At 37.1% G+C, this 13,802-nt stretch overlaps 1 protein-coding gene across 1 annotated transcript in view; it reads right to left on the bottom strand.

Moving 5' to 3' along the window:
• LOC122803462 (interleukin-10 receptor subunit beta-like) overlaps positions 1-13,802 on the bottom strand; it is a 1,132,032-nt gene that overhangs the window by 227,640 nt on the left and 890,590 nt on the right. The window contains exon 2 of the mRNA XM_044073080.1: positions 4,296-4,419. Within this exon, the coding sequence (XP_043929015.1) occupies positions 4,296-4,419 (124 nt within the window). The remainder of the gene's footprint in view (positions 1-4,295; positions 4,420-13,802) is intronic.

The raw sequence follows: 13,802 nt of genomic DNA, 5'->3' as shown, positions 1-13,802 counted from the left end.
TTTTTTACTTCACTTGTAGGGATTGTGTCCATCTTGAGCGTATTCTTTCATCCTCTCTCTCTCTCTGTGACTCTGAGCTGCTCGTAAGCAAGCCACCAAGGCAAAGGGCAGAAGTAAGCCAAAAAAAAAAAACAAAGAAAAGGGAATTTTCTTTGAAACTATCTAACCTTAGTTTCACCAACAATAGTCCGACTCTGTAAAAGTAGCACAAGTACTGTGCTTAGTTAGTGTGCTACAGGCTACTACTGATTGTTTCTCGCTCTCCTTTTTGTAGCAATCCAGCCGTTCATGTCACCATACGTGACTGCGGACGTGGCAGTCCGAACCCCCTTCTACTTACTGTGCGATTAAAAACCGCATAGATGTCTGGGCATCACACTGATGCCTTCTCTCATATCTAGACTGCCTGTAAAGCAGTCTAGAGACTGACAGAAATGGTTGTTCACTAAATTAAATAAATAAATTAATTTAAAAAAAAACAGAACTCGATGAGCATATGCAATTCCAGTTCCGAGACTTTGCGAGTCGGTCGGACTCAACAAACAAAATATTTTACACGTTTTATTTTTTTTTTCAAATACAAATGTGAATTTTTTGCTAGGAGGGCTGCAGTCTGGCAATCGGATGGCACGACCCACCACTGTCCACCACTTATTAATGATAGTGAAGGTACCACCTTACAGTTCACTAAACAGTGTTCTACTAGATGGGATGTTCTCAATCCAGACTCATACAGTGATAACTACCTCAAAGATCTTATGGCAAATACAGAAAGCCTACAGCATTTCAGACCTGCTACCACAAAATCCCAGAAAAGCCACTGTTATTAATGCATTCATGCCAAGAAATGAATAAGCTCTGCCTGTCTTCTCTTCTTTAGCTGGTCATAATATTGCCATGCTACAAACTTCTTCTTCTTCTTCTTTCGGCTTTTTCTGGTTAGGGGTCGCCATACTACACAGAGTAAAATTCCACAAATCATCAATTTGTCCAATTACTTTGAGCATTGTTATCCTACAGTTAAGTGGGTAAATGGTTTACCATCTCAGGGAGGACACCTTACTGTATGTACTAAACACATCTGCCTATAGACTACTTAATGATGGTTTCAGTCTACCTCTTTCTGATAAATTAAATGTTCTGGAGCCCATCTTATACCCTTAGTAGTCGGTCTTCATTGTAGCTGTACAGACCACTATTTATACTGTCCTCCTGTGAAAAACTGATCAGCAAACTAGCCCTTCTGTGTGGGACAGCTTGCCTTCAGATATTACAGCCTTAGGCACTACCTCAAGAGAAACCAAAGGAGCATTTACAACTACAGAATAAATATACACATCTTACAGCCACAGGATTTATTGCATACTAATTCAGTCTAATCAAACTATAACCATTAGCTTTTGTACATCTTGTTTGTAAACACTATAAATATTGACCAATTTCCTACCTTACTTTCCCTTTCATCTCAACTCCTACCTATGTTCTGCTTAACAAAATTACTAAATTCATATCACTTCATACCAGACTCTACCTTCTCAATCTCAATTAATACTTATAATTCCTATGGATCTTTAATCATACTCTAAAATATCACCCTCACTTTTTAAATTTATGTAAGTGTGTCATCCTACTTTTTATTGAATTTGTATTATTTTGCATTGTCACTGTTCATATTTAAGTTTTCTCTTTCATGTGTACTGTCTTCTCAAGTTGAATGGGAACTGGGCAAAAAGTATTTGTACCAACCCATATTCCCGATTAACAAACAACTATATTAAAATAAATAATTAAATAAATACTTGAACCCCAAATACCCCCCCCCCCCCAAGTCTGTTGGCTGAGCTGTCTAACTGTTAGAATTTATGAATGAAAATGGACAATCCACCAGTTACACCAGATGGTAATGTATACTAAGCACTAGCTTCTGGAATCTGGTGAATACATGCTAGGTTCTCAGAACCAAGCATCAGTGGCAGTACAAAATCCCACATCCCTTTGTAGACCTGAAAGCATCCAGGCTGCACATTTTAATTTTTAGACTTCAGGCATTAAGATTAGCTACTTCCACATAACCTGACTCTTTATATATCAGTTTGTCTGAGATATGCTCATTAACCCTCAGCTGTACAGAATTTTGTAGAATACCCAGATGTTTGCCTCATATTTTTGGTTTGTTCCTCATAAAATGTGAGTTTTTCTTGAAAATCATAAAAGACTGAAGTCACTAAATAATGACACACATTTGGTTTGAGGTTTCATTTCCTTTAGAAAATGTATGTTAATGCAAAACCTATCATTCTAATGCAAAACCTATTATTCTAGTAACTTTCTAAGTTTACAAAAGCAATATCTAAATCTGATCCTGATCATGGGCATTTGTGCTCCCATAATTTTTACTTTGTCTAGATTTCTTGCACTAAGAAGTTGAAAGGTCTGGGTGCATATCAATTTACCTTTCCTAATAATGCCACTAGAGGGGTGAAACATTTTCTATTCAAAATCCACACTCCTTGAGCAGAAAGGTAGAAATCTACATCCACAATACAAACTCATGTACTACAAATCTCCTTTAAAACAGGCGCAAATTAATACCTTTTGAAAGGCATCATCTAAGTTACCAGTTGCTGAGTCAAGATATTTTGTCCATATAGGGTAGTCCCATCTTTTGTGAGGGTAAGCCCTCTAGACACAATTACCTTTTGGTGGTAACCTCAGCATACTGTCTGGTCAAATGACTTGTTCAGAGTTATACAGTAGACCAGTGGAGGTGGAAAGAATCAAACCCTCTACCCTTGACTACAGGAAGCACCTCATTAACATCTCAGAATCTTAATCCTCTACAATGTTATATGATCTTCCTGAATATGAGAGAGAACTAGAGAGTGCAGCCGTGTCACACTGCATCCCAGGCAAGCCTGGTGGAAAAAATCTCCAGTGCAAGTAAAAGATATTACAGTATAAGATGCTAAAACAGAACTTACAATTACAACAGGCAAAGCTATACAGGAAACAATATAAAACTATTCAATAGTAGATACAATATACGTAAGTTATAGCCAGACTTACTTATGCAATAGAAGATAAACCTGTTCCTATCATAGCTACAGACAAGGACGAAACGTTGATCAGTAGAATGGAAATCTTACCATGAATGAGGAAGTTTGATTATTGAGCAAGAAAAAGGGACAAAAGTAAAATAGTTATTTAAGAGGGATGTGAGAAGAGAAGAATACTGTAGAGGAAGGAATTCTTTAGATAAGGTGGAGTACGCCTTCAAGGTGTAGTAGCTGGTAGGATTATTTGGTGACAGTGGCAGAGCAAGTCTGAGGCAAAGGAAGGTAAGAAGTTAGGGAGATAGTTGGGAGTGTCACAATGAAAATTGGACATCAGAAATGAAAAAATATATATATGTGGAGCTAGAATGTAAGGTCTGAGGGTATTTTGAAGGATATTCTAGAAAGGAGAGGTATTAAGATGTAACAATGGATGCCAGCTGTGTTTTGGCACATGAGGTTGTATTGTGGTTATGCGTAACAAGGTATTTGAGTTAACCTGCAGGTAATGTGTCTTAATTCTCTTGGTTCCTAAACACGGGATAGGTACTAGTTCCCTTGCAATCCTTAATAAGATAAAGTGAATACTGAAAAATGAGTGAATGTTTCCTCACTGTCGTTTGAAAATCCTTTGTGAGCCTTCTCCAACTCACCTGTGAAATATCTCCTGCCAGTCCTGATTACAGGACAACTGAGCCTAGGAATGTATAACCAGTCTTTGCTATTAGTAGTCTGAATGAGTTGGAATTTCATTCTGTAGTGAAACTTGTCATATTTGTGAGGTAATCTAGTTGTGGACAGCCATTTCTACATAAGTATCGATTCCTTATTTTAAAAGTGAAGTAAGAGAACATATAAAAAAAAATATCAACTGAGATGACTAAATAACATATATGAAATCACAATCAAAGAGAAAATCTGAAAATAGTAAAACAGACTATGTGATAACTGCATGAAGGTAATTACATTTGAATTGTCAGTTTTAACATAGAATCTGTCATCTCCATTGGTGTATGTGTGGTGGGTATGAGACATAAACAACACACCTTTCTCTTCTCTTTTGATCTTTATTATGCTTTCTTGAACAATGCTGCCATCCTTATATAAATGACAGAAAATCCTATACAAAATTACCTCAAAATTATTTAAATATGTGTGTGTTTTTTTCAGCATTGACACGGAGCAGTCATATTATCATTTGTGGCAAACAATTACAACATACAAAAGTGAAATCATACTTGCCTGGTATAATTAACTGTGTAGGTCACATTTTTGCCATTGTAGAAAACTGGGTCCCACAGCAACCAACTATTGAGATTAATTGATCTGATTCTTACATTCTGAGGGGCAGGCAGATATCCAAAAACTGCAGGAAGAAAAATGAAACAAGTCAAGCATAAGCTAAAAGTGCTATGACATGTCTCTGCAACATCTGTGTAAATATATATATATTACAAAATATATTACAAATCCAGACAATGTGACTTTTGTTGCCCTTTGAATACAATGAAAGCACAATTGTTCAAGTCAGGCAAAGTCTGACTTCACTGAATGTGATAAAGTCACCATTATGCATCTTAGCTTTTATATTCTTCTTTTGGGGGGGGCTGTGAATTCATACAGCCAGTGCTAGTTACTTGTCAAAGTTTGCATTGCTTTCACTGATATTTTGTATTCTATACTATCATTTAAGCTGCAGCATTTTGACTGTATGCTTCACTCTGAAGGGAGTTGCACAAACATGAAAGTGTGAGCTGAATGTTTTCCATTTGCATAATTATTCAACTTATCATTTTCCAAATTATTTAAATACAGTTCTAACTGTTGGGATAATGGACAAAGCAACATTATTATAGCAAGCAGTTATACATTACTTGGTTGTAAACAGTTGTGATACAGTTGTTATATAACTCTCTCTCATATATATATATATATATATATATATATATATATATATATATATGTGTGTGTGTGTGTGTGTGTGTGTGTGTGTGTGTTTGTGTGTAGTTAATGAAATGCTTCAGAAAACGAACAGTCTGACTGGCTTAATATGTACAATATACACACAAAAATAAGTCACCACCAAATAAAAATCTGCTTTAAATACTCAGGTAGTTTTATAACTGTAATAAGACATGCTGAATTGTGTGTATACTGAACATCCAAATAGACATTGCCAAACATCCGAGTTTGCAAGGGACTCAGTCACTGGCTTCAAACCTCAGAACATGGATGTATTTTAATACACCCCAACATGAATTACTCCTGATATATCAGAAAATATATCATATATTTTATTATGTGATCTTAATACTGATATAAAACATATGAAGAATTTGAGGTGATTCTAACAGCATTAGGTTTAAATTGCATGTCATTTAACCAGTAAGAATTAATTTAGCTTTTTTTTAGACGTCAGTCCCAGAATGGCTATTGTTTTCAGGAGAATATTTAATAAAATAGTGAGGCTTGGCATAGAACAATAGGAAACTGTTTTTCAATTACTTGACAAATGAGAGTTTAAAAAGGTAATTAAAATACGACTATTAAAGGAAGTTTTGAAAGTTTAACTATTTCACTGAATAAATATTTTAACATGAATTAGATGGGGTAGCTTCATATTTTTTCTGTAACTCAAAAGGTCTGAAGTTTTAAAACTTGAGATGAACAAGTACATAAGACTTTAAATAAATTGGCCCCACCCTGTCCAATAACAATAGTATTCAAAATGTGTGATTTGATGGAGATGTGAGGAAATATGCTTTCAAAAACAGGAAAGCAATGGAAGATAAATGAATAGAAAATAATGGCTGGGTTTGTGAAAACTGTGACTAAAAGGGAAGATCTAATGGCTTAATCAATGTCAAGGATATAAAATTACTAATTAATTCATAAGGCAAATAATAAACTATTAAATTAATTAGATAAAATTAAATTAGATAACCTCCAGCTATCACACAAGGGTCTGTATCCAGCAGACTGCTAAGAGGTGACCTACGTCTGTCATACAGGGCATCCTCCAACCCAGTACTGATGGATTTACTGTACTTTAACAAATCAAAAGGCATCAGAAATACTCAGTTTAGGGATCTAAACCTCTTCTGTAACATCAACAGAATGGTTTGGAGGGATAGCTATACCTCACAGAGGATATCACTGTTCTGCAACAGATTTCCCCATTCACATAAAACAAGTAAAACATGGATCTATGGATGGAAAACCAACAATTTACCCCAGGAGTCCTTCCTGTACTAGTAATAGACAGAGTCAACTCCTAAATGCTTTACCCCATGCATGGGTCCCCTCAGATTACTTTTCTCCATTAAAAATCACTGCTGCTGCTGTGTTTCTTATTTGCATATGGGCAGTGATTCATTGTGTGCTATCTTTTCCCTGCTGCTGTGTGGTGGTGAGGTTTGCATATTTAGGTAAGGGGTTGTTAGAGGGGTGAAGCCCTCCACATGGAGGATGCAAAGGGGCTTGCCCCTGCTTAAAAAGGTCTATATTATAGCAGTGAATGCTTAAAATAGTGAACGCTGTACAATCGACCCTTAAAAATCGAAAAGGCAAAATGCTGAACACACGGAACAGAGATTTTTTTTTCCCAGGGAAAAAAAATTGCTCTCCATAAAAAAAAAAAAATGGGGGCTTTGCCCCCACACCTCCCAGTGTGAGGAGCTGTGCCCCCCCACACCAACCCTACTTTACTATACCAATTCCAAGATCGCACCACAGTGGAGGAAATGGCAAAGTCCCGAAAACAGCCCAGTGATTTATTTTCCCTGAGAAAAAAATCACTGTTTCGTGCATTCGGGATTTTGTGGTTTCGATTTAAAATGGTCGATCAAACAGCGTTCGCTATTTTAAGCATTCGCTGATATAATAGGGAACCACTTAAAATGCTTTTTAATATTAACTGAAACTTTTTTTTTGTCTGTTTGAATCTTCAGCTGCTCTATACTTGAGGACAGACTGAAGGACAATTCATAAATCATGTTTTTGTGTCCTTTCCCAATTTCCTAACAGTTAAAAAGACTTCAATACAGCACTCTTAAGTTCCTTGTAATATGCTTTGCCTTGATGTTGAATTTTGCCAAACACATTTTACTACAGCCTTATACAATCATCACATCAAACTTTTGGATAAACTTAATGCCATTATGTTTCACAAATACTGGTAAACAGGCAGAATGCTCTCTGAAGCACAAATTATAGCAGTTTTATTGTGGCGAGAAACAGCATGAGTTGAAAAAGAAGTCAGAATCATATCACATGACTATCACACAGAATGTTGCAAGAAAAGAATAAAGAAGCAGAAAAACACCCATTTCTAACTGATGAAGAATTCTGTGGAAAGGAATGCTGTCACATGCATTACTGTAACTGTCATAGATATTTCTGTCTGTGTGCATTGCTCTGATAAGAACTCTTTAGCATGATGTTGCATTTGAGGATTTTGCCAGTAAGGAATACTGCACTGAGTACAATATGCAAAGTTATCAAATATATATAACTGTTTTAATTATGAGCTTGCTAGCACTTGTTCAGTAAAATGGAAGGTAAACTATGAAGCCAGTTTGAGCTACATTTATGCAAATTTCATTTAATTATTAACTTGAAATTAACTAATAATGGTTCACTGATGTACAATGTTCTCTTGTGTAGGTTAGGGTGAGGCATAACCAAAGATATAATGTCACATATTTATAAATATAATAGATTACTTGCATGATGAGTGCAGTGCTTTCCAAAGTGTTTCACTCGACTGATAACACAGCTTGATTTGTCAGGACAACTTAATGCAGCAGAAGTGACCATTCAGTAGATGTTTAACTATTGCCTCTTTCATGTCAAAATTTAATCCAGGATTACTGTAGTGTATCATTAATTAACAAACTAAAAAAATGTGCATTTAAAACAATGATGTGGTGCAAAGCTTTGATTCATAGATTACTACTAGGCTAACTACCCTTGTGGGCTATTTAAAGTCTAGCCAATTACCCCATGTGAGAATCAAACCCTGCACCTTGTGTCTGTAAGGTAAACACCTTAACCATTATGTCAAATCCCACCCCCTTTGCAGTCAGTTTAGTGCAGAAAGTTACTTCAAGAACAAGAAAGCTGATGTTTGCACATTCTACAGACTTTCTACAGATTTGTACTTATGTTTTGTGCTTTATGAAGAAGAAGAAGTCTTAATAGGGTAGTGAAATAACCTTTGTGAATACAGTTCCTTCATAAAAATAAAGTGATTGCTTTGCAGAAAAATGTTTTCAGATATACAACAAAACAGATAGACAAATCTGACCATAAAAACAACTACAGATATGCAAAGATGAAAAAAAGGAGAAGTTTTTGTTATGAAATTCCGGAACTGTACTCTGAATATATTCTCAACTTATCATGGACTGACTGAAAGGAAAATACTCTGAACATTTATTTTAAAGCTGAATTCTTTCACTGTTAGGCAAAACAAAATAATATGCTATAACAAACTCTAATGACCTATGGCATACTCACACTTTCTCAAGGCAAGTGCCAGTTTCAGACTTCACTCATATATTGTGTTCTTCACTCAAAAACTCAGTTAGTCAGCATATTAACAACTATGCCATTCTTGCATTGTCCTAGAACAAGCTAGGAAAATGGATTTTATCTAAAACTGTATAAAAATGTTGTATTCTTTCCGAATATGGAAATGTGTAAACTAGTTAGTGTCTTGCTGGTGTTGATATCCCTGCCAAAATCTAATCATTAAAAAATATCTGCAGGACTTTCCATAAAACTAGACAAAAGATAATAACTTCTGATACAAGTCAGACACTCTGTTCTTATGAAAAGCAGTCCTTGGCATGGCATATTTTAATGTTAAGCAGGATTAACTGAACACAGTTAAACAAGACAACCAAAAAGTACTTTGAGGGTTTAAAAGAAACATTAGTTGCTTTCACTGCAGTATCTTTGCTTGTTTGGCAATCCAAGAAACATTATGGGTGATGATTAATTAGCTTCAGTTGACTTCTTTCGTTGATATTTTTCATACTTGATATCTGAGCTGACTGCCTTTTTCAGAAAAGACAAGAGGAAAGAAAGGCTTCGATAGGAGGGTATAAAAGAATGTACTTAGCACAATCAAGCTGCAAGTGAAAAAGAGTAAATTGCTTTTTAAGAAAATGTTATTGATTTAACATATTTAGAGAAATCTGTATTGTTGTCCGCATATTATAGAGAAGGTCAGAAGAAGTTGCATTGTGTCTTTGTAGACTTACAGAAAGCATATGATAGTGTGCCTAGAGAGGACTTGTGGTATTGTATGAGGAAGTCGGGAGTGGCAGAAAAGTATGTAAGAGTGGTACAGGATATGTACGAGGGCAGTGTGACAGTGGTGAGGTCTGCGGTAGGAGTGATGGATGCATTCAAGGTGGAGGTGGAATTAAATCAAGGATCAGCTCTGAACCCTTTCTTATTTGAAATGGTGATTGACAAGACAAGCTTAGACAGGAGTCCCCATGGACTATGATGTTTGTGGATGACATTGTGATTTGTAGTGAGAGTAGGTAACAGGTAGAGAAGACCCGGGAGAGGTGGAGATATGCTCTGGAGAGGAGAGGTATAAAGGTCAGCAGGACTAAGACAGAATACATGTGTGTGAATGAGAGGGAGGACAGAGGAATGCTGGGGATGCAGGGAGTACAGTTGGCAAAGGTGGATGAGTTTAAATATTTGGGATCAACAGTTCAGAGTAATGGTGAGTGTGAAAAAGAGGTGAAGAAGAGAATGCAGGCAAGGTGGAGTGGGTGGAGAAGAGTGTCTGGAGTGACTTGTGACAGATGGGTAATAGTAAGATAGAAGTGAGACCAGCTACATGAATGGGTTGGAGACGGTGGCACAGATGAAAAAGCAGGAGTCAGAGCTGGAGGTGGCAGAGTTAAAGATGTTAACATTTGTATTGGATGTGACAAGGATGGACAGGATTAGAAATTAGTATATTATTGGGTCAGCTCAGGTTAGATGGTTTGGAGACAAAGTCAGAGAGGTGAGACTGCATTGGTTTGGACATGTGCTGAGGAGGGATGCTGGGTATATTGGGAGAATGATGCTAAAGATGGAGCTGCCAGTTAAGAGTTAAAAAGGAAGGCTTAAGACAAGGTGTATGGATGTGGTGATAGAGGACCTGCAGGTGGTTGGTGTGGCAGAGCAAGCTGCAGAGGACAGGAAGAAATGAAACAGATGACCCACTGTGGCGACCCCTAATGGGAGCACCCAAAAGAAAAAGAAGAAGAAGACAATATATTCAAAGAAAGGAAGAAATGAAATATCTCATATTGTTATACAACATTAGGAATATATTGACTCATCAAGGTAATTGTTATACAATTTCTCACATTAAGAGTCTTGGTATTTCAATAGCAACTTTTCAAGGCTATCATAACCACTAAATGTATTACTGTTAAATTTAAAAATTCTTTGAACATAGGAACTGAGTTAAATTTTCACTTTTTTAATAATAACTTTTCTAGCAACTGTCAAAAGGCTCCAAAACATTTTTTGTTGTTTGGCTTTTACAGATACAGGAAGTGGAACATTCATTAGTATTATTGATCTAGTTAAAGAACAATTACAGACATAACCTCTTAAAAAAACATACTTACCTCTTCCCAACATACACTTAATTTCTCACAATCCATAAACATGTGTCCAGTCAGCTTTTACATTTTTACTACCTCTCCATCAAACTGAAGAACTCATTTTACTAAACTTACATGATTTTTAGGGCGTAACAAACATTCTGTGTGTATATGTCCATATAAAGACTTTCCAGTATAAACCTCAAGAAGTTTGACTAACTGATTTAATTACCAACTATTGAGTGACTAGTAAATTGTTTTTCTAACAAAAGTACCTAAACAAAGTCAGAAAAACAGCACCCACAACTTAATATTGTACCTTAAATGTGTAGCAGGAAGTTAATCATGGAAGGATAGTGCCTTCCATAACCTCATCCACATTACTTAGTTCATAATGAATTACAGTGTGAGCTGCTTATAAGTCACAGGCCTGCAGAGAAAGACAGGACAGAGGCAGGGGAGACTTATTAAATTAGATTTAGGTTGTGGTGGTCTGCAGTGTTCACAATAGTTAATGCTGAGCAAGAGTGTTTTTAACTCCCTTTTAAACTGGTGTTGTGAACCAACAGATGGAGAAGGGGAAAATATTCCACAGAACTGATCGGAAAGTGGAAAGTTCTCTTTTATCACATTTACTGAGGGAGAGGGGTACCTGCATCAAGAATTGTTCTGAGGATATAAGACAGTATGTGAGTTTGTATCAAATAAAGAGACCTATAAGAAAGAGTGAGGGAGCATAGTTTAAAGGAAGAAAAAGAAAATACAATTTGGAGGTCAGCTAAAATATTTAATAAGGAAAGTCACTTAAGTCTGGTAAGTACAATAATGGACAGGGAGTCCATTACAGATCAGGAAGCATATTTAACCACTGTGTTGTAGACATTAGTATGCCTGTCAAGCTCGCTGTGTAAAACATATATTAAAACTATTCCATGATACATACACTATGGGATGAGCATAGCTCTGGCTACAGTACATCTGGTAGACACAGAGAGTAAGTCCTTATGCTGGTACATTGTGCTTCTCTTTTGTGTGCCTTTCAGGGGTATTTGGTGTAGTCAGCATAAAGAATAATCCATCTGCACTGGAATAGGATGGTTAGGGAATTCTCTGAGTTGATTTAGTTTTCTGCAGTCGGGAGTGGCAGAGAAGTATGTAAGAGTGGTTCAGGATATGTACGAGGGTAGTATGACAGTGGTGAGGACTGCAGTGGGAGTGACAGATCCGTTTAAGGTGGAGGTGGGATTACATCAAGGATCAGCTCTGAGTCCTTTCTTATTTGCAGTGGTGATGGACAGGTTGACAGATGAGATCAGACAGGAGGCCCCGTGGACTATGATGTTTGCAGATGACATTGTGATCTGTAGTGAGAGTAGGAATCAGGTTGAGGAGACTCTGGAGAGGTGGAGATATGCTCTAGAGAGCAGAGGAATGAAGGTCAGCAGGGCTAAGACAGAATATATGTGTGTAAATGAGAGGGAGGGTAGAGGAATGGTGAGGATGCAGGGAGTAGAGTTGGTAAAGGTGGACGAGTTTAAGTACTTGGGATCAACAGTTCAGAGTAATGGTGAATATGTAAGAGAGGTGAAGAAGAGAGTACAGGCAGGGTGGAATGGGTGGAGAAGAGTGTCAGGAGTGATTTGTGACAGACGGGTACCAGTAAGAGTGAAAGGGAAAGTCTACAAGACAGTAGTGAGACCAGCTATGTTATATAGGTTGGAGAAAGTGGCACTGACAAAAAGGCAGGAGTCAGAGCTGGATGTGGCAGAGTTAAAGATGTTAAGATTTGCACTCGGTGTGACTAGGATGGACAGGATTAGGAATCAGTATATTAGAGGGTCAGCTCAGGTTATATGGTTTGGAGACAAAGACAGAGAGGCGAGATTGCGTTGGTTTGGACATGTGCTGAGGAGGGATGCTAGGTATATTGGGAAAAGGATGCTAAGGATGGAGCTGCCAGGTAAGAGGAAAAGAGGAAGGCCTAAGATAAGGTTTATGGACGTGGTGAGAGAGGACATGCAGGCGGTTGGTGTGACAGAGCAAGATGCAGAGGATAGGAAGAAATGGAAAGAGATGATCCGCTGTGGTGACCCCTAACGGGAAAGGCCGAAAGATGATGATGATGATGAGATTTTAATTGGCTGAGCTGAAGAGAATTTTGCATGAGTCACTCTTCCATAGAGGAGTGCCCCAAGTCCAGTTCAGCTTGCCAAAGTAATTAGCAAATCAGTCTGCCCAGAAATCTTTGTCTAGAGGTACAGATGTGCCAGAAGGGTATTGACAGTTCTCCAAAATGTTTTGGGTTTTGTCAAGTTTTGGGACAGGAGTGCACGGAGAATTTTAAATATTTGTTTTTTTTTTTCTAGCTATCACTGGCTACTGTACATTTATTTCTGAGCTTCCTATACATTTTAAGGAAAGGGTATTACTACTGGTATGGGTAAGTCAAGCTTTGTCTCGTTCCAGTCAAACAGCTGAAAAGATTCAAATTCTGGAGTGATCTAATTGGATGAGTTGCCTTGGACCATAAGCTTCCTTACAGCAGCATATCTTTCAATACTGATGGATTTTTCTTGAAAGTACTCAAAGTAATAGTTGATGGTGGCAGTTAGAGACTGGTTGTGCACTGCAAGTCTTGCAAGAAACAATAACATCTGATGAAATGAAGATGTTCTGGGTAAAGGTACCAGGATAGTGTCTTGAAAATTGTGCATACCAACTACCTTATGAAGGATAGTGTTCACCTATGGCAATCCAGTAAAACTTTTAACATTTATGTATGGGTTCTAGGCAGTTAGTCAAGAGACAATCTCATGCACTGTGAAATTTAGTAATAGTTGGAATAATAAATGGTGAGTTATTGATTCATTGCCTTAGTAGAATTATTTAATTATGAACATTTTTTGAAATCCACGCAGAGATTTCAGATATAGATTTGATGATATGACACAATCACAGCCAATGACAATTGTTTCCCCTATGTTATATATATATATATATCAATTAATATTTTTTTTGTAGCAAGGTGAGGTTGGGAGCTGACTGGTGATAACTGGGACTTTCATCAGATGCCATTCATCAAAGACACCCACATCCCCCACTAATTATATACACAAACTCC

Source organism: Protopterus annectens, chromosome 5.part1 (assembly GCF_019279795.1).
Source record: "Protopterus annectens isolate FY-2018-M chromosome 5.part1, PAN1.0, whole genome shotgun sequence".
Taxonomy (NCBI): domain Eukaryota; kingdom Metazoa; phylum Chordata; order Ceratodontiformes; family Protopteridae; genus Protopterus; species Protopterus annectens.
The sequence above is the reverse complement of the archived record's forward strand: the minus strand, read 5'-3'. Positions and strand labels throughout refer to the sequence as shown.